The 22371-nt window shown below is 41.6% G+C and overlaps 1 protein-coding gene across 8 annotated transcripts; it reads left to right on the forward strand.

Moving 5' to 3' along the window:
* The first annotated feature begins 14470 nt into the window (after positions 1-14470).
* Positions 14471-21768, forward strand: LOC145514439 (zinc finger protein 416-like). 8 transcript variants are annotated; one of them, XR_014060157.1, is made up of 5 exons: positions 14471-14720; positions 15751-15877; positions 17566-17651; positions 18984-20097; positions 20502-21768. XR_014060157.1 is itself a non-coding variant. In XM_081512233.1 (5 exons), exons 1-5 carry the CDS (start codon positions 14688-14690, stop codon positions 19134-19136), a joined length of 1479 nt encoding a protein of 492 aa, XP_081368359.1. In that variant the 5' UTR covers positions 14471-14687; the 3' UTR covers positions 19137-21768. The 8 variants fall into 8 exon arrangements, 3 of the variants coding, with proteins under 3 accessions (XP_081368359.1, XP_081368360.1, XP_081368358.1); XR_014060158.1 differs by having other exon boundaries at positions 18984-20010; positions 20493-21768; XM_081512233.1 differs by adding an exon at positions 18332-18583 and having other exon boundaries at positions 17566-18163; positions 18668-21768.
* The last annotated feature ends 603 nt before the right edge of the window (positions 21769-22371 follow it).

The following is a 22371-nucleotide window of genomic DNA, read 5'->3' on the forward strand; positions in this document are numbered from 1 at the left end:
ACATATTTACTTAACTCTATGGTTGAACACATTTTCGTAAAGTGTTTTTCCTCATATTTTCAAAGATAATATTCTCTCTGGAGAGAAAATCTGTATTTTTAAAAAATTTGCATTTAAGGACTTCTGTAATGATCCAATGGTTAAGATTCCATGCTTCCACTGCAGAGGCCATGGGTTCAATCCCAGGTTGAGGAACTAAGATCCATGTTATGGCCAAAACATTAAAAAAAAAACAAAAAAACTTGAATTTGTATATATTCTAAACTCATTAATATGAATAGAAAATAATTTTACTCTAGAATATTTGGCATATATACAACTGAATTATATACCAGTATTAAAACTGAATTCATGTATGTCCATAAATATATTCATGGTAATATTTTGTCTTTTTGATTGAGTATTCCAGACATTTAATGCTTAAGTAGTGGTTTCCAGCAATGTGATTAGATTTCTATCCAATTTTAAACTACTACTGAAGATATAACCATAGCATACCAGAAAAAAAAAAAGAAAGGAAAAAATTATTATGTCTGACATTGGATTATCACCTTAACATACTGCATGATTATTCATTACCGAGGTCAGGGAGGGAGAGATTACATACTTCACCTATATCAAGGACATCATTTGCTTGCCTGCATATGGTTTCAGCTATAATTTTTGTAATTGTTAAAATTGAGAATCTTTCAAACAGCCATCTGGATCTGATGACCTAGTTTTGCTGTTGTTCAGTCACTAAGTCATCTCTTTGCGACCCCATGGACTGCAATGCGCTAGGCTTCCCTGTCCTTCACCATCTCCTGGAGTTTGTTCAAATTCATGTCCATTGAGCCAGTGATGTTATCTAAACTTCTCATCCTCTGTTGCCCCTTTTTCGTTCTGCCTTCCATCTTTCCCAGCATCAGAGTCTTCTCCAATGAGTGGACTCTTTGCATCAGGTGGTAACACAAGTTAAAAAATGGCCAGTGGTTGGAACCACAGCCACTCGGGTGGGTCTTACGATTTTCTAGGTTATACATTTGCCTGCCTGGTTGACAGCACTGGTGTTCCCTGAGGCTTCTTAAATATTTCACAGGTAAATTGTTCCCAAGCTGTTCCTGTAATTTTCAATAGAAAGCATTATCATCAATATTAATTGCTTTCAGTGATTTGAACAATGCACAAATATTTTTTTCAAGATAATCTCAACTCCCTCTGAAAGTATTGCCACTGAAATGACAGGTGACAGGATAATCACTTCCCAATGAGGAGATGACATCACACTATTCCAAACCTTTATCTTGGGTTCAGTTGCCCCTTTCCACACCTGCACAGATGCTGTCTGGGAACACACGGTCCCGATTGCCAATGGTATTTGGTAAGGGTCTATTTTTTAGGTAAGTGTCAGATTCATAAGATAATTATATTACAGATAATTCAGTTTAAAACACCAATATACATCAAGTTCTCTCTCTCATGTTTCCTGGGATTGGAACACAAATATATCTTTGTATGCAGTGAAGAATTATGCTTCCTGCACACATTTGATGCATTCCTCCCCCTCTGCCCACTCCTCTGCCACCTGATGTCTCTCCTCTTTCCTCTCATTTTCAGCTTCTATGAAATCTTCCTTCATGTTTCTTTGAATAAAGGTGCTGAACCTCACAGCATTCACTCTAAAGACTTCACACTGCAGGCAAGTGCCCAGCAACTAGATAATGAGGCTGATCTCCTAGCTCTGAGTGATGAGTTACCTGAGGCCTGAGGGAGAGGATGGAATGCATATTTGGCCTTGTTCTATCTTCTTGTTAGCCTGTGGTGCTAAATAGTGTCTTTAATAATATAATTCTACAATTTCGGTCATCAACTTGTTAACATTTATCTCTTATTTAGAAAATTGAAAGTCTTGTCATTCTCTTTTTAAGGAAGTAAAATGTTTATTTTTTAAAAAAAACCCCAAATATGCTTAATTTTTGTGGGGTTTGGAAAAAAAAGAATAATCAAAGACTTCAATACCTTAAGATCATCATATCATCCTGGTATGTAATGTAACCAGATGTTAACTGCCTCACTATTCACCTTCTGTGATTAATCTTTGCTCAGTCTACTCTCTAAAATGTATGTTTATTAATTTAAAATGATAATAATACTAATCAAATAAAATTCTGACTAGAGAATTTGTTTGATGGTCATGTTCAAATCCTTCTCTAGGAGAACTGGAGTTGCTTATTTTAGGGCCTCCCTTTGTTACTCAAAACCTTGCAATTAAGGAAATACCATGATCCTTTACTGTCATGTATTGCTGAAGTCTTTAATAGCTGGAATGATTAACAACCACAGAAAATTCCAGATTTATGGAATCCTGGTTTTTCTATGTAAACAAATTTTTATTAACTGGCGTGTTCTATCTTCTTACTTGTTTTTTAAAGATATATTTCTTTTTAACTGGAGGATAATTACTTCAAATGTTGTGTTGATTTCTGGCATACAACAACATGAATCAGCCATAAGTTCTTCTTACCTGTGTTATATTCGATTTTTTGATGCCTCTTCCTAAAGACTCACAAATCTTTGCATTTCTCATAATTTATTTCACTGTCCTAATGTTATCACATATTTTTATTCCATTAGTTATCGCAAAATTTCCTCCTTTCAGTCTTAAATATTTTCTAAATGATAAAATTTTAAAAAACTACAAATTTTATTATGAAAATTTTCACAAATCAACATGTGTATAAATTTAATGTGAATATTCAGTCTGACACCCCTCCCCTTCTCCTTTCCACCTTCTCACCTCAGATAAGTAGCCCTGCTTTACTTAGTGCGTATTTATACTCAGTCACTAAGATTTCTTTCTCTTAAACCACATCTGCTGATTTATGGCAGAGTGATTCATCTTCTGTATCTCTTATAAAACATATTGATCATGTCCAAGGGATGTGAATGGACATCAATAATGAGATATATTCATCTCCTACTCATCCCTCCACCTGGCCAGAGTTTTTCATCACTAGTATTGTAGTTTGTTTACTGAGGCATGTCCTCACACTTTAATACAAGATGCTTTCTTTATTTCAGTTACTGAAATATGACTGAAATATATTTTACACTGCACTTAATTTACTTAATCCTAAACTGAACAGTCATTTTGGAGATAAGATGAGAAAACAAATTTTATAAATATGTAGAATTTTATATTGATAGAATGGATAGAATTTTATGTGTTCAGCATGCTAAATGAATTTTTTAATTTGAATTTGTGCTTGCTTTGTATCCTTTGATACGTTCCATCAGATGCAGATACAGGAAGGAACATGGAGAGGTCCAGGGGAAAAGAGCTTATTATGCTCACAGGTCCCAGAGAGACCGTCACCGGTGGCAAGAGGAGGCCACAGGGGGAGAGCTCACCCAGGGAAAGGGCACGACCAAATAGGCGGGGCGGAGAGAGAGAGGGGGGATGGATCTGTGGGACAGTGCCTTTCCTGGGGTTCAAGGGGGAGCACGCAGCACAGGGTGAAAGACGGGATCTCAGTGGAAGGTTTGAATGCTCTGCAGTCACAGGAGGGCAGGGCGAGAAGGGGAACTGGTGGCGGCGGCCAGCGTTCACGCCGGTGCCCCGGTCACTCTGGCGGGGTGTTCACACCCTGTCTGTGGAAATGTTCAGGCAGCAGGAGAATGTGGAGTTTTAAAATTTACAATATAGAAAATTGTACAATTTGTTTACAATTTTAAAATTGTACAATTTAACGTTTTTACAGGTTTTAAATTAAAAATATTAAAAAAAATTTTTTTTCTTACACTGTCTAGGATCTGAGATATTTCCCAACCAGGTAATGAACCTGTGCTCCCTGCACTGGAAGCTCAGACACTTAACCACTGGATCACCATGGAAGTCCAAGCCCATTTTTTACAAACTTCAAAGTTTAAATCATATTTGATTAGGATTTTGATAGAGGATTTTTGATAGAAAAGATACATTATGTAATTCTTTATCAGAGGACATTAACCCTAAAATGAAATTCCAACACTCACATGGGTATGTGAAACATTCAGTGTCCTTTTCAATATAATTTGGATTATGAGAAAATGATAGTTTATAGTGTGTGATTTCTTTTCTAAAAATTGCTTATTCATATACAGTTCCCCCAAAAAGCACTGAGGTTATAATCACCTCTTGGTGTTCTATATATCTAAATGTTTTCATTTCATTTTATTTTTTTGCTATAGCAATCATTCAGCACAAGATGTTACAAAAGTGAAAAACTTCTAATTTTTATAAATATGAAGATGAAAAAATGTTTAAATCCTCAGGTTTTGTACATGCTTAGTAATACTTTGCCCAGGCAACATCCTGAGGATACACTGCAGAATTTTTCCCTAAGATATTAACAATTCCGTATACGTAGATCTAGTATTTATTTTTTTCTCTAAGATTAATGCTGGAAATATAGCTCTAATATCCTAATTAAATCTCCAAAGATTTTAATATTCTATGTTAATAAGTAATTTCTCTAAATTAATGAATGAACTTTTAACATATATAAACTTCAGTTCAGTTTAGTTCAGCTCAGTTCAGTCACTCAGTTGTGTCTGACTCTTTGCGACCCCATGGACTGCAGCATGCTAGGCCTCCCTGTCCATCACCAACTCCCAGAGTTTACCCAAACTCACATCCATTGAGTCGGTGATGCCATCCACCCATCTCATCCTCTGTCACTCCTTTCTCCTCCCACCTTCAATCTTTCCCAGCATCAGGGTCTTTTCCAATAAGTCAGCTCTTTGCATCGGGTGGCCAAAGTATTGGAGTTTCAGCTTTAGCATCAGTCTTTCCAATGAACACCCAGGGCTGATTTCCTTTAGAATGGACAGGTTAGATCTTGCAGTCCAAGGGACTCTCAAGAGTCTTCTCCAACACCACAGTTCAAAAGCATCAATTCTTCGGTGCTCAGCTTTCTTTATACTCCAACTCTCACATCCATACATGACCACTGGAAAAACCATAGTCTTGACGAGATGGACCTTTGTTGACAAAGTAACGTCTCTGCTTTTAAATATGCTGTCTAGGTTGGTCATAACTTTCCTTCCAAGGAGTAAGTGTGTTTTAATTTCATGGCTGCAGTCACCATCTGCAGTGATTTTGAAGCCCCCAAAAATAAAGTCAGCCACTGTTTCCACTGTTTCCCCATCTATCTGCCACGAAGTGATGGTACCGGATGCCATGATCTTATTTTTCCGGATGTTGAGCTTTAAGCCAACTTTTCCACTCTCCTCTTTCACTGTCATCACGAGTCTCTTTAGTTCTTCTTCGCTTTCTGCCATAAGGGTGGTGTCATCTGCATATCTGAGGTTACTGATATTTCTCCCGGCAATCTTGATTCCAGCTTGTGCTTCATCCAGCCCAGCATTTCTCATGATGTACTCTGCATATAAGTTAAATAAGCAGGGTGACCATATACAGCCTTGATGTACTCCTTTTCCTATTTGGAACCAGTCTGTTGTTCCATGTTCCGTTCTAACTGTTGCTTCTTGGCCTGCATACAGGTTTCTCAAGAGTCAGATCAGGTGGTCTGGTATTCCCATATCCTTCAGAATTTTCCAGTTTGTTGTGGTCCACACAGTCAAAGGCTTGGGCGTAGTCAATAAAATAGAAAGATGTTTTTCTGGAACTCTGTTGCTTTTTTGATGATCCAGTGGATGTTGGCAATTTGATCTCTGGTTCCTCTGCCTTTTCTAAAACAGCTTGAACATCTGTACATTCACCATTCATGTATTGCTGAAGCCTGGCTTGGAGAATTTTGAGCATTACTTTCCTAGCTTGTGAGATGGGTGCAGTTGTGCGGTAGTTTGAACATTCTTTGGCATTGCCTTTCTTTGGGACTGGAATGAAAACTGACCTTTTCCAGTCCTGTGGCCACTACTGAGTTTTCCAAATTTGTTGGCATATTGAGTGCAGCACTTTCACACTTCTCATATAAATATTTGCAAATATAAACTTGCAAGCTCCATGCTCTATTCTGTTTTTGGCTTTTGTCAGCAGAAACCTATAATTATTATTCTATTTTATACATAGTAAAGCAAGTTCATTTTGTTAAACTTTTTTTTTTTTACAAAATTTGTGTTATTTTGATATTAGTATTCCATTTTCATTGGAATTTTATTCATACTTCTTAGTGTGAACTGAATTATTAACACTGGGAAAATAGCCATTCTGGACAACAATTTTCTCTGCTGTTGCTTAAAATGAATCCTATGATTTAAATATAGTTATAGGGCCACCTGATGCGACAAGCTGACTCATTGGAAAAGACCTTGATGCTGGGAAAGATTGAGGGTAGGAGGAGAAGGGGACGACAGAGGATGAGATGGCTGGATGGCATCATCGACTCGATGGACATGGGTTTGGGTGGGCTCCGGGAGTTGGTGATGGACAGGGAGGCCTGGCGTGCTGCATTTCATAGGGTCGCAGAGAGTCGGCCACGACTGAGTGACTGGACTGAACTGAACTGAACTGATAGGTTTTCATTCAGTGTTTTCTGCACATCACTTAATTTTAGTATTGTTTTTGAAAATTTCATTTATGTATTTTTGCTTGTACATTTAAGGAGACTTTTGCTACAAAAGGAAAAAAAATGGCTATCTTGATTTGTGACTATTCTAAATTATATTACCAATTCTACTAATGATTCCATTATTTCTCAAGTGTAAGCGATTTCAGTTCTTGATCATGGAAATGGAAATTATCTCACAGCTGTTATTCCAGCCGTAATGAAATGAGCATGCCAGGAAGATGGTGACTCAATAACATACTGTCCAGCATAGTGGACTTGTGTCTTCACAATTTGAAAATGTCCTCGTATCTCATCATCCAATAATGAAATATCAGTGCATCTGGAAGAAGGAGTTGTCTCATGGGGAAGTCTCTCCCAACATGTTGTTGAATTTATTTTTTATTATTTAATTTGCATCCCTGTATATCTTCCCATGATGAATAATGTTTTTATGTCCATCCACAGGTCTTATCCAAAACAGTTCAATTTTGTGTTCAGCACAAAGATTTCTTCCTGTATTCAGCACCAAGATTTCTTCCTGTGAAATGTAGTATGTACAGTTACTACAAGAGAAATGGTTGATATTTACCCTTTATTAGTTTTCTGAATAATGAGCTGTTTCCTTAACCTCTTTCAACTTTAACTTTAGTATTTATTTTTATAACATTTATAGGCATTTGGTTTATATGAGTCCATTTTGGGGGAGTTACTAAGTTACGAATATCATGCAGGAGTAGCTTCTTAAGGTGGAATCAGTGACATCAGTGTTCTGTTTACTTGCTTTCTGTATATGATAAGTAGCTTCACAATTAGCTGTTGGAAAGTTCCTGTCCTAAGTATGAAATAAACATTTTCCCTCTCCCCTTAAAAATCTCTTTACTTATACTGGGACATATATTGAATCCATAATCTGGTTGCTAGAATTAGGCATTGTTGTAGGGTTGTCCAAAATTTTCAGATTTTTTCAATGGAAAGTAAAATCAAATACATGTCAATTTAAAATCTAATAATATTTGTGTTAGTAGTCTGTTGTCATCACCTGTCAATTTTAACTTTATTCAAATTCCTTGATTTTATATTTGCATTTATTTATTTATTTATTTATGCATTTCCCCATTGATATTAACATATTTGATTCAAACTACCAATACATTATAGTAAGCTATACAGACAATACATAAGCTTTCTTTGTAGCTAGTCTGGCCTTTGTAGTTTCCTTTTAGGGATATACAGTCTAATTCTGTATTTTCAATTACTTGAAGTATTTCCTTTACATATAGAGACCACTAGTCAATATTTTTTTTTTAACTTGTGAATTTAATGTCTTTAAAACATTTACTTTGCTCTAATATCTTTTAATAATTAGGTGAAATATGTACACTTCTACAAATGAAACACTCTAACCAGTTGTGTTTTTTTCCTTCAAAGTCTAGCTTGAGGACTTCCCTGGTCATCCAGTGGTTAGGAATCCACCTGTCAATGCAGGGAATACAGGTTCAGTCCCTGGTGCAAGAAGATCCCATTGCCATGGAACAACTAAGTCTGTGCATGGCCACTACTGAATCCCGCTTGCCTAGAGCCTGTGCTCCTCAACAAGAAAAGCCATGGCAGTGAGAAGCCCCTGCACTGCACCACAATGAAGACTCAGCATGGCCAAATATAAATAAATAAAAAGTTAATGATTTTTAAAAACATTTGGTGAATGAGAAAAACAAGTCTAGCTTTAAATTCCTACCCACCCTATATAAATAAGTGTTCTGTGCCTGTATATTCATTTCTCCATATATCTGGGAAAATTCCAGCCCGTTCTACACACAGTTTCGTACCCAACTTTTCCATGCAAAATGCATCCAGGTCATAACTGTAGATAAGAGGGTACAGACCTTCTTCACTCAATTTACACATGTACAAAACTCTGTCGCACAGATATGCCACACAGATAATGCTTTCACACAGATCACGTTTCCAAGTAGAACCAGATCATCATGAGTAAAGCCTGCACCCATAAGCACATACTTGATGCTCATTTAAATTGCGAAAGTATGTGTTAGGCTTAACACTGGAGGATACTGGGCATTGTGGTAGTGGTAACTTTTCTTTTTCTTTCTGGAACTAACCATTCCTCTGGTTCTAACTATTAATAAAATCAATGTCCCATAGATACTAATATGATGGTTTCTTCAAAATGGGAAATGGGAATTATCTTAGTTACTCAGATGGGAGTGGGAATTCTCGGGAACTCATTCCTCCTTTGTCTTTATAACTTCACTTTGGTCACTGGACGCAAGGTGAGACCCACAGACTTGATTCTCAATCAACTCGTCTTAGCCAACTCCTTGGTGCTTTTCTCCAGAGGGATCCCTCATACAATGGAAACTTTTGGATCCAGGAATTTCCTGAACGAGACTGGATGTAAATTTCTCTTCTATTTTCAAAGGGTGGCCAGAGGGATTTGTCTTAGCACGACCTCCCTCCTCAGTGGCTTCCAAGCCATTAGGCTTTGCCACCATTTCTCTAGGTGGCTGGAGCTCAGAATGAGATCATCAAACTTTATTGGCTTCTGTGTCTTCCTTTCCTGGATCTTCCATCTTCTGGTAAATATTTCTATTATGCTGTACATCACTAGTCCAACACACAATGAAAGCTATAGTATAAAAGTAAATTATGGATACTGTTCCTCACTGAATGCAGCCAGAAATGTAAGGTTTGTGTGTACAGCCATGTACTTCACAATGGACTTTATATGTTTGAGTCTCATGGTCTGGGCTAGTGGCTCCATGGTTGTTTTCCTGCTCAGGCACAAGCAGCGAGTCCAACACATCCACAACAACAGCCATTCTTCCAGAGCTTGTGCTGAGGTGAGAGCCACATCTACCATCTTGATCCTTGCGAGCTCCTTTTGCTCACTGTACTCACTGTCTTCTCTTTTGTCCATTTGGATGACTCTATTTGCTATTCCGGGCCAGTGGCTGGTCGATACCTCTATATTTTTGTCTTTATGTTTCCCAACAATCAGCCCCTTTGTGCTTATTTGCAGTGATACTCGTGTCACTCGTAAGACAGTTTTGTCATCTTGGAGGCGAAGAAAACACTTTTTGCTAATTTGGCTGTGACCATTTGACTCTATTCTCTATAGAAAATTCAATTTCTTTCCCTCATCTGTTAATAGTTAGTGTACTAAAAATTTTCAGACTGCTTTTCACAGCTTTTTTCCTGTAGTTTATCTTGAATCTCATAGCACTATGATTGGAAATGATGCTCGATATGATTTCAATGTTCTTAAATTTACTGAGTATCACTTTGTGTCCCAGCATGCAGTCAATACTGGAAAAGGTTCCACGTGCATATGAGAAGGTATATTTTGTTGCTTTTGGATAAAATGCTCAATAAATATCAATTAAGTACACCTGGTCTAATGTGTCATGAAAGCATATGTTTCCTTACTGATTTTCTGTCTGGATAATCTGCCCATTGATGAAAATGGGGTGATAAACAACCCCCATTATTATTGCGTTAATGTCAATTTCTCCCTTAATGGCTGTTAGCATTCATCTTACATACTGAGGTCCTCCAATGTTGGGTGCATCTATATTTACAATTGTTATATATTCTTAAATTGATCCCTTAGTCATTATGTAGTGCCCTCCTTTGTCTCTATTTCAGTCTTTACTTTAAAGTCTATTTTGTCTGATATGAATATTGCTACTCCAGCTTTCTTTTAATTTCCATTTGTGTGGAATACTTTTTTCCATCCCATCACTTTCAGTCTATATGCATCCCTAGATCTGATGTGTGTCTTGTAGACAGCATATATACAGGTCTTGTTTCCATTCCACACTGAATCCAGAAAGAATTATAAGGTTTGCATTTGTGGCCATATTCTTCACAATAGACTTTATATGTTCAGGTCTCATGGTCTGAGCTAGTGGCTCCATGGTTGTTTTCCTGCACTATCACAAGCAGCGAGTCCAACACATTCACAGCAACAGCCATTATTCCAGAACTTCTGCTGAGGCAAGAGCCATATCTACCACCTTTGTCCTTGTGAACTCCTTTTTCATCATTTACTCACTGTCTTCTCTTTTGTCCATTTAGATGACTCTATTTGCTATTCCGGGCCAGTGGCTGGTAGATATCTCTATATTTTTGTCTTTATGTTTCCCAACAGTCAGTCCCTTTGTGCTTATTTGCAGTGATACTCATATCACTCGTAATATATTTGCTTCATCTTCTAGGCAAGGAAAACACTTTTTGCTAATTTAACTGTGACCATTGGACTCTATTCTCTATAGGATTTCAAATTATTTCCCCTTAACTATTAATATTTGGTTGACTAATATTTTTCAGATTCTTGATATGAAAGCAAATTCTATGTTGATGAGAACAACTAGGTCCTAAAATTCATATTCCTGTAACAGGTCTAATATTGTGGGTGAATATTTATACAATCAATCTAGCTGTTCTAACTTCATCAAAAAACAAAAAGTTCATGAAATTTTGATATAGTATAACAGGAAAATTGAACTTAGGAATTTGGACAAAAATCTCTCACTTAGCAGTTTTTTGGTGTGTGTGTATATCCAGTGGTAAATTATATATGACAAGCAATTTGCCATTTTAATTTTCAGGTATATAATTCAGTGGCGCTAAATACATCTGCAATGTTTGGTATCGACTACAACTAAGTTAAAAAAAAATCAAACAAAATGTAAAGTGTGTACTCATTAAGCAGTAATAACCATTCCCCTCTCTGGCCAACCCCTGGAAACCTCTAGTCTACTTTCAGTCTGTACAATTTGGCTATTCTAGTTATTTCTTATAAGTAAATTTGTATACTATCTTTTTATGTCTGGTTTTAATCATTTATTACATTTTGAAGGTTCATCATGTTGTGGCATGTATCAGAACTTCATTCCTTTTTATGACTGGATAATACTGCACAGTATGAATGAACCACATTTTAAAATTCCATTCATATGTTAATGTACACTTAAGCTGTTTCTGCCTTTTCACTATTGCGAATAACGCTGCTATGAACATTGCTGCCCACAGATGTGTTTGAGTCACTGCTTTCAATTCTCTGGGTGTATACATAGGAGTGGAATTGCTGAATCCAATGGCATTTCTGTATTGTTTATGGGGAGCTGCGGAACTGGTTTTCATATTATTAAACTCGTTCGCACATTGCAGCATTTTATATTCCTATCAGCAATGGGCAATTGTTCCAAATTCTCCACAGCCTCATCAATGCTTGTTATTTCCCCCTTTTCCCTGGTAGATGTTTTCACAAGGTTTTGATTAGAATTCTCCTAGTGAACAGTGACATTGACATATTAAGTAATTTAATCCTGTTTTTCATGATCCTTTTCCTCCCTATTCCCCCCCTCTCTTCTGACCTCTCATCAGTGTACAAGTATGGACTGATATGTAGTTTCCTAACAGGAAAACTCTCTTTTGTCCACCACCTACTCAAGGTGTTATCTATTTCCTGAGGCTCCCTGGCTCCTCTTCCCCATTGCCCATCCCAATCAGGTTAAATTCCTTCTCTCACAATCTCCCTTCCACTCTGCAAAGTCAGGGAAAGCCATCTTTCTTCCTGGAGTAAACTGCATATTGCATACAGCAAAATAGATCTCCAACGGGATATAGGTACATCCCATTAGGAACAGAGGTAGTATATAATGTGACTTGAGCCCGTCATGTTGGGATTTTCCACCCCGCTTTCAGCTCAGAAAATAATTTCCTTAACTCCAGTAAGTCTCTTTGAAGGCGCTTCTACTTCAAACCACTTTTCTTCCAGGCTTTAAATTATTTGTAAGTTTCATGCTATACTCTGAATTTCCAAGTAGTCAGAGCTCAGGACAAAGGATGGTTGTATTGCTGTATGGGCTTGACAGAAAATGGGATGCTAGCAATGAAGATGTCTCAGAAATCTGCATGGGGCCACCAGGGTGTCTGGAAGAAAACTAAACTGTGCCTGGTCAGGGTGAGACTTCAAAAGGAGGCAGAAATTATTGCTGCTAAGGCTGAGAACTGACTGGAGGATGTTCTGGCAATATTAGACCGACCAGAGTGGGGACACCTCCCTGAACACCTTAGGTGTGGTCGGTGGAGACCCCAGAGAGGCTTCACCAAGGAGTAACAGGGTGGCATATATATATATGCATATTCCCGGGACAGTAAAGAATCCGTTGGCAATGCAGGAGATCTGGGTTCCATCCCTGGGTTGGGAAGATTCCCTGGAGGAAGGCATGGCAACCCACTCCAGTATTTTTGCCTGGAGAAGCCCATGGACAGAGGAGCCTGGTGGGCTACAGTTCATGGGGTCGCAAAGAGTCGGACACGACTGAGCGACTAAGCACAGCACCCTGGTCACACAACACTGCTGAAGCGGGTGGAGGGGTCAGGAGGACATGAGAGCAGCGCTGGCTGCCTGCATTGCTGCCTGCGTTTAGGTTTTGACGGTGTCCTACTGCCCCACAAGTGTTTCCCTACTTTCCGAATTCTCTTCAGGTACTTTACAATCCTCTCTTTAAATAACGGGAGGGGTTATTCTTCAACAGAATCCTCTATTGAAACATATTGCTTTTCCAGACACCCCGACTTTGGGAAAATGTGCAGGTGAGGGAGTTGGAGAAGGACCACGGGCCGCCTACCCCGTCCACGGCTGGCCTCCCTCAGAAGGCCCCGGGCCCAGGCGCAGGCTGGTCTAGGGCCCTCCCAGCGCTCTACGCCGGGGGTAGGTTCTGCCCCAGTCTGTCCCTGCTCGCGTTCCAAGGGAAGCTAGTTCGTTCTTTTCCTCCGGAAACAGACGCGCTTGAAGGTAGCGAAGCCACTTGTGATCTGAGGTGCATTTTGAAGAGGGCACCGTCGCCTAGACACAGTGGGGGTGGGAGGAGAGACAGGCTGGAACTTCAGACCCCACGGTGCCCATTGCCCGTGGGCTGACAGTGAGGGGTGGGGGGGCGCAGGAGCGCAACGAGACCCCCAGGGGGAGTGGGCACTTCCCTCCCTGGCCGGAGTCTGCGTTCCCTCCTTTTCACCCAAGGGCTGAATGCCGACTTTCACGAGCAGCCGCCAGGGGGCGCCCGCGGAGCCCTGCTAGCTGCCTTGGACGCTTTCCGGGTGGGAGAGCGCAGAGCTGCGGGGACTCGCCGAGGGCCTCCAGACACCGCAGAGGCTCCTCCGTTCTTCAGGCTCCTCCTGGGAAGGGTCAGCCTGGAGTCCCCAGAAGGTCTCCCCCGGCCCCTCTGGGCTTCAGGCACGGGCTCTCCCAGAACGAAGGTCCGCACATCTCCCCGCTCACAGAGGTCAAGCCCAGACCCTGGCCGCCGGCTACCAGTCCACGCGGCTCTCCGGGGGCCGAGTCCCCTCACCGACGCCCCTGGCAGTCTCAACTTTTCGCCTATGAAGCCAAATCCCGATCTTTTCCAGGAAAGCCCCCCAGGTGGCGCAGCCAAACCCGCCGCCAACCCTGATCCGATCAGATCACGACCTGTTTTGCAGTCAGGGATCGGAGAAGGGTGGGAACGGCTCCTACTCCGGGGAGAGACTCAAGACGTTTCACAAAAGATGCGGATGGGGTCTCCTCTCAACCCCAGCGCCCAGGGAGACCTCCCACGTAGCTCGGACCACCCGGATCCGCGTAGGGGGTCCAGATGTGAGGTCGAAGCGTCGCCGGCCCCTCACCCGGACAGTTCCCGGGAGAGCCTCCGTCCCGGCCCACAGGGAGACCGCCACCTGGGCCACAGGGCTCTGACACAAGCCTCTGGGACTCCGCGATCTCGGGGTGGGCGCCCTCTTCTGTGGCTGGTGGCGCCGTGGGAACTACGTTACCCACAATGCCGGATGTCGGGCCCAAGGCATGTAGCCAATGAACGCTCGGAATCAGCGCGTTTCCGCGACCCAGAGGATCTGGGCGGGACTTCCGGCGCCTCCGTGGTGGCAGTAAGGTGACTGCTCCGTGTACAGCCGCCCTTGGAGTCCTTTCGGAGCGTGGACGGAGGCTGAGGGATGAACAGAGCGAGGAGGCCCTAAAAGAGAGGTTGTCCCCACAGCCAAGCAGCGAGTCTGCAGAGCTGCGGCGGTAGATGACAATTGTACACAAGTTCCGTCTCTGTCGCCTGTCACTTAGAACCTCGCTCCTCTCAGACTCCGATGGCGGCCGCCGCGCTGAAGGGCCCGCCTCAGGTAAACGCTCGACCTCCGGGCCTTCACCGCCCTCACCCCACCAGCCACTAAAGCCCTGAGTGCGGAGCTCCTGCTCGCTTGCCCTCAGCTCGGGCCCCCGTGTCCAGGATGGTGAGGCGGTCGTGGGTGGGGTCCTGGGTTTTACAGAGAGTGTGATGACGCGTGGGAGAGGGTGTCAGGCGGAGGGACCGGTTTATGTAAATTCGCGGAGAATCCTTCCCGTTTGGAATGGCAAGGGGAGGAGTTTTCATCTCAGGACTCTGGAAGCCATGGAGGGTTGTGAATATAAGAGGCACAAGGTGTGAGTTAGGCTTTTCAAGTTTTCCAGAAGTTGCTCAGGTTTAGAACAGACTGGAAAGGGGATGAAAACACCGAGGTACAGGGAGGTTGACTCTTCATACAAGATCACATAATTGTAAGAGCACTGAGGTCTCAGAGATAATGAGATACTCATTATACTCAGAGATACTGCAGTTATCTCAGATCACCTTGCTCCGGGGCTAGACAGAAGTAGAGGGAGGCCTGAGCCTACTGAGCCTGCCATGGTTACATGCCTGTAATGACCTCCCTCTTCCCAAAGACTCCCATGAGGACAGAAGTGCTTAGGGACTGTTCAAAGGTGAGCAGGCGATATTCCAGGCCCTCAATGGTCCTGACCCCACCCTTTGTCTCTGGGATTCTTCCAATCCATGGAGCTGGGCACCCTGAAGAAACCCCAACCCCACATTTGGTTATCTCTGGGAGACACAATTCAGAACTCCAGGGGAATTGCCTGACAAGAGGGCGGATGTCCTAATGCCAGGCTCAGAGTTTAGATGGTGTCTCCCTGCCCATATGCCTGTAGTTGGTGAGTAGACAGTGATCTTGATACCATGAGAGGAGAGCAGGTATCTGTGGCCCTAAGGCTTGATATTTCCTTCAAGGTGGGGACACTGGAAGGAGGGTGAGCAGGGGATAGATGTCTGGGTGAAGGAACTTGAAATCCTAGAAGAGAAACTGATCATGAAATGATCTGTCCCCATGATGGCAGGGCTGTGTGACCTTTGAGGACGTGGCCATTTACTTCTCCCACGAGGAGTGGGGGCTCCTTGATGAAGCTCAGAGACACCTGTACCACAAGGTGATGCTAGAGAACTTTGCACTTACAGCCTCGATGGGTAAGGCCCTTGCCCTGGTGTACTGATCTGTGTCATACTTTCTGTCCCCCAGAGGCAGCTCTGCTGTTTCCATAGTCAGACCATGGGCTCTGCTTACTTCCCCACTTACTTGGCATATGTGGTGTGAGTGCCAGTACTGAGCTGAGTGCATTGCCCCAAGTAGTTCTAAGTCTGTTGCCCAAGCTTGCAGGTAAGGATCTGGAATGTAGGAATTTGGCAGTCAGCCTAAAACAAGCCATCTTACCTTGTTTACCTCACCCTGGCAGGATGAATGTGTTCAGATTCATGACACCTGGTGTCCCAAGTCCTGATTCAGTAATTTTAACAATATGTATATTATAATATTTGACAAAATGTATATATGATATATAATTTTTAGTGACGTTATGTACAGGGTCCTGCTGGATGGGATCACAGCATTAGGGTTCTAGTAATCCACCATGAGGCACCTTTCGTTTCTTTCTTGCTTTCTTTCTTGTTGCACCTCTAGTTGCTGCAAGTTCGAGCTACTCTCTAGTTGTAGTGGATGGGCATTTACTTGTGGTGGCTTCTCTTGTTATGGAGCACAGGCTCTAGGGCGTGTGTGCTTCAGTTGTTGTGGCACATGGGCTCTCTAGTTGTGGCATGCAGGCTCAGTAGTTGTCATGCACAGGCTTAGTTGCCCAGTGGCATGTGGGATCTTAGTTCCAAGACCAGGGATTGACCCCATATCCCCTGCGTTGCAAGGCAGATTCTTAATCACCAGACCACCAGAGAGGTCCCTAGCCTGTGGTTTTCTTGTGTTGTAGTGTTCTTATTTGTCTTTGGTGTAAGGGTGATACTGGCTTTATAAAATGAGTATTGATGTGTTACCTCCTCTTCAGTTGTTTTTTTTTTTTGAGCATTGGTATTAAATGTAATGTCTCCTCTTTCATTTATAATTTTATTTGAGTCCTCTCTTTTTTTTTTTTATTACTCTAAGAGGTTTGTCAGTTTTATCTTTTCAAAAACATCTCTCAGTTTTCATCTTTTCTATTGTCTTTATAGTCTCTATTTTATTTATTTCCACTTTAATCTTTATCGTTTCCCTCCTTCTGCTAACACTGAGTTTAGTTTTTTCTTCTTTTTTAATCTTTGAAGTGTGAAGGTAGGGTTTTTTAAAAAAGATTTTTCTTAGTGTATGTATCTGCTAAAGCCTTCCCTTTTAGAACTACTTATGCTGGGTCCCATAAGTTTTGGTATTTTGTTTCCATTTTCATTTATATCAATGTATTTTTTGATTTCCCTTTTAATTTCATCTTTGACTCTTTGGTTGTTCAAGAGTGTGTTTAATTTCCACATATTTGTGAGTCTTCAATTCTTCTCCTCTTATTATTTTCTACTTTTATCATATTTTGGTCAGAAAAGAGACTTGATATGATTTCAGCTTTCTTAAATTGGTTAAGACCAGTTTTATAGCCTGCTCTATGATCTAATCTTGGGGATTATCCCTGCATTCTGGAGTAGAGTGTATTTTGCTGGTTGATGAAATGTTCTGTATATGTCTGTTAGGTCTATTTGATTTATAGAGTTCAGGTCCAGTGTTTCTCTGGCCATGAAGGTTTTTTAAGATATCGAAATGTCATACTATACAGAAAGTTAAAAGATAAACATGGTGAATACTCTCCTACCATAATCAGCATGATTCACAAATATTTCTCTTTTTTCAGTTTGTTTGCATGAAACACAGACTAAAGAGACACCTTCTGAGCAAAATGTTTCTCTCGAAGCTTTGTCACAGGTCAGGACTCCAAAGGTAGGTCCATTCACCAAGAATGCTCACCCCTGTGAGAAATGTGTCCCAATCCTGAAAGACATTTTGTACTCTGCTGATCTACCGGGGCAGAAGCCATACTTAACTGGGGCATCTGCAAACCTACAACAGCTTCAGAAGCATTTCAGTGCAGAGAAAAGTGACGTGGATAAGGTGGCATTTGTAAAGAGCAGCATAGTCCAGGTGTCAGGGAATCCCTTCAGCTGTAGGAAGGTTGGAATGGACTTCCGAGGTACATTGGGTCTCCTCCAGCACCAGATCATTTCCAATGGTGAGAAACCCAACAAAATCACCAAGTTTGGGGAGACTTTTCATGGTAGAAAAAGTCATTACAAGTTACATGAATATGGGAAAGCTACCAGCCACAAACACAGTCTTGTTTACCACCCAAGAGTCTCTGCTAGAAAAAGGGTTTATGAGTTTAGCAAATATGGGAAAGCCATGCACTGTAAGTACTCACTTGTTCAGCTCCAGAGAGTGCACACTGGAGAAAGGTCTTATGAGTGCAGTGAATGTGGAAAATCTTTTAGGCAACGAGCCACACTCATTATACACCAGAGAGTTCACACGGGAGAAAGGCCTTATAAATGTGGTGAGTGTGGAAAGTCCTTTAGTCAGTGTTCCAATCTTATTGAACACTGCAGAATTCACAGTGGAGAGAGGCCTTTTGAGTGTGAGGAATGTGGGAAAGCCTTTGGGTGCAAATCCAATCTTGTTCGGCACCAGAGAACCCACACTGGAGAAAAGCCTTATGAGTGCAGCGAATGTGGGAAATTCTTTAGACAAAGCTTCACCTTGGTTCAACATCAGAGAATTCACACCACAGCAAGGCCTTATGTTTGTGTCCAGTGTGGGAAATCCTTTAGCCAAAGAGCCACTCTCATTCGACACCAGCGAGTTCACACTACTGAAAGGCCTTATGAGTGTGGGGAATGTGGGAAAGCTTTTGGATCCAAATCCAAACTTGAGCGACACAACAGAAGTCACACTGGAGAAAGGCCTTATGAGTGTGCTGAATGTGGAAAATCTTTCAGACAGAGTTACAGCCTCGTTGAACACCAGCGAATTCACAGTAGAGCAAGGCCTTTTGAGTGTGGCCAGTGTGGGAAGTCCTTTAGCAGAAGAGCCATCTTCACTAAACACCAGAGAATTCACACTGGAGAAAGGCCATATAAATGTGTCGAATGTGGGAAATCCTTTAGTCGAAGCACCAGCCTTATTCAGCACTGCAGTATTCACACTGGAGCCAGGCCTTATGAATGTGGGCAGTGTGGGAAATCCTTTAGGCAAAAGTCTGTTCTCATTCAACACCAGGTAGTTCACACCGGAGAAAGGCCTTACGAATGTGGTAAATGTGGCAAATCCTTTAGCCAACGTTCCAGCCTCAATCTCCACCGAAAATTTCACACTGTGGAGCGGCCCCATGAACGCAGGGAATATGGGAAATCCTTTACTCCAAACAGCTAACGTTGTTTAGCACCAAGAAATCCACACTTTGAGAAAGACCTTAGACCTGAAGGAATGTGCTCTCTCCTTGTTCATTATAACAGCACTAGACAGCTTTTGTAAGGGAACCGTCTACCTGAAATTGAACCTTGTACTTGCAAACATGTAATGACTTGAAATTCCCAATGAGTTCCAGATGTCTATGAGGCTTACAAGAGCTACATTCCATGTTCTAAACTCCCCAGGGCCCTCATCAGAGTTACATCACTGCCAGTTTCTCTGGTAGAACCCATCTCACCTCTTCCTTGCACAGTATTTCATCAATCACCCTGATGTGCTGACACAAGGCTGATGTCTGTGTGCCCTAATGTTCCCTGGAGGAAATCTTGAGTAGTATGTGCCCTTACCTTTTCCTATTTCAGTTGATTAAGTATGAATCTGACCTTCTTCAAATTCGTTGGTTTCACTTGACACTTGTGGTTGGTTTTTCTGCCTCCAAGTCACCAGCTGGGAATTGCCCCCTATTGCTCTGGTTTGTGCAGCAATAAAGGTCTTATTGTTTAATCGACCTTTAATCTTGGGATTGTATTCACTGTGGGGGTGGGTGGAAAACGGAATTGGCCTGTTTGTTTGAAAGGATGGACAGCTTTCATGGGTCCTCAGCTTCGTGTGCCTCAGCAGGAACAATATAATGATAGGAGAGTATAATTTTCATTCCAGTTTTGACCTAATTTGAATTCCTCCTCAAGGCCTCTTAGGAACTAAAGCAGTGTTTTATTTAGTTCCTAAATGTGTGACCTGAAATATATGACCTAATGTGTGACCTGGAAGCTTACTACTGTGTGACCATAGGTTCCCCCTGGGGCTTCCTAGGTGGCGCAGTGGTAAAGAACCTGCCTGCCGACACAGGAGACTCAAGAGATGCAGGTTCGATCCCTGGATTGGGAAGATCCCCTGAAGTAGGAAATGGCAACCAACTCCAGTATTCTTGCCTGGGAAATCCTGTGGACAGAAGAGCTTGGCAGGCTATAGTCCATGGTGTCACAAAGAGTCAGACACCACTGAGTGACTAAGCAACACAGCACATGTAGGTTACCCTGAGGAAGGGTCATTTGTTCTGGCAAGCTCCAGGGCCTTTGGGAGTGCCATGAATTTGTTTTCATATTCCCAGAGGGTATCCCTTAATGCTCAGCACTGTTGAGGGGAAGCTTTCCACCAGGTTCTACAAAGGAGCCAAATGTCCTGAAATTCATAATTCTGTGGACTAGTATTCCTCCTCAGACATCAGGATCCAGGTTTCAAACCTAATTGGTACTGAAATTCTGTTGTTGAGTCACTAAATCATGCCCCACTCTTTTGCAACCCCACGGATTGTAGCCTGCCAAGCTCCTCTGCCCGTGGGATTTCCCTGGCAAGAATACTGGGTTCCTGTTTCCTCCTCTAGGGGATCCTCCCAACCCAGGAATTGAACCTGAGTCAATTATGTCTCCTGCATTGTCAGACAGATTCTTTACCACTGAGCCACCAGGGAACCCCCTGAAATTCTGGGTGTGACTAATAGTCAGTGGAGGAGCCTGCATCAAATTGAATGGAATGTCTCTTTTCTCATGTGCATCCATAAATCTTCCAGTGACGATGGCTGTGTGGAATCACAGCCCTTCCAGAGATGTGTATCTCCTGTAGCTGAATTTATTGTCAGCAAATTAATCTAAAGGTTTTGTGAATCCCCATTGTCTTTCTGGGCTGGCCACCTCCAGGCCATTGCTGTACAGAAAGGGAAGTGAGAACAGAGAATGGAGATCCTGTTGTCCAGGGATGTGACTTTTGTGGTCCATCCAGTGGTCCTGTTGCCCCAGACTGAAATAGCCTCTGTTGCTTGCCAGTATTTCCTGTACTGGTTCAGGGCTGCCCTTCTCCAGGAACGGGGAAAAGTAGAGTGGAGTCAGTATTGAGTTGTTAAACCTTCTGGTTTCCAGAAAGAGTGGGAAGTCCAGGTTTTTGGTAATTTTGAACCATTTTTTAAAGAAATTTTATTGAGGCATAATTGACATACAGTATACATATTTAAGGTGTACAGTTTGAAAATTTTGCTATACATATGAAGTCATAAAACTTATCAGAATCACGATGATGAACATAACCTTGATTTACCTCATGCCGTTTTACAATCTCTCATTGTCCTTCCCAAGTCTATAGGAGGCCAGTGATTTACTACCTTCAACAATAACTTAGTTTGCATTGTCTAGAATTTACATTTATCCATCTATCTGCTAATGGGCAGTTGGGTTGTTTCCAGTTTGGTGGTGTTAGAAATAAAGCTCTAATGAACATAGGTATACAGTTCTTTTATGAATATGTGTTTGAGTTCTCTTGTGCCAGTATTGCAGAATATGTGAATTACAAACTGCCAAATTGTGATCTAAACTGGTTGGATCCTTCTGTGTTCCCTTCAGCTGTCTTAGTAGGGGTGTAATGGCATATCACTGTAATTTTAACTGTAGTTCTCTGGTGTTTCATGATTTCAAGTACTTTTTTCCTGTTTACTTGCCACTTGTATATCTTCTTTAATGACTGTTAATACCAGTTGCTTATTTTGAAATGTTGACTGATGTTTTCCTTTTTATTAATAAATAAAAGACACTTGTTGAACTAAGATGTGTTGGAACTTTACTTACTCTTCCGCAGTGATGTGTCGTCTTTACTAAAAGGAAATACTGCTTTTGATGCCTATGAGAATATTTTCTCAAATTTTTGGTTCTGTTTACAGTTAACACTCCCAGAGTGCTTATACTTTCAAGCATTATCTACCTTCTTAATATATTCTCTCTCACTTTCATAAGTCTATCCATTCAGTCTAATAAAGATGGCCCATTTTGTAGAATTTGCCAGTTTCTCTGGTATGTGTATCCCCATCCTGGCCAATTTCAAGTTGCCAAAAGGATGTCACTAAACACAGATTTGGGAAGAGTGTGCAGTAGCACAGTATTGTGTTTTCACTGTGCTGATGCTGTGTTCACAAATAACAGCAATATATATGAGTAAAGCACAGTAAAATAATTTGGAAGTGACAACTCTTGATGATTTCTTACATTTACTTTTCAAAATAACTATTGAAGTAATACAATAGTCTTCTAATAAATTGTGTATATTTAAAGTGAACGATTTGTGTTCTGATACATGCTTAAGAATGTGAAATCAAAAGTTTCCTCTGCCCTTTTTAGGCAGCCACATCCATCCTGTCCCCTTGGCTTGGGGA

This window comes from Giraffa tippelskirchi, chromosome 7 (assembly GCF_054371585.1).
Source record: "Giraffa tippelskirchi isolate mGirTip1 chromosome 7, T2T-mGirTip1v1.2.pri, whole genome shotgun sequence".
NCBI classification, from domain to species: Eukaryota; Metazoa; Chordata; class Mammalia; order Artiodactyla; family Giraffidae; genus Giraffa; species Giraffa tippelskirchi.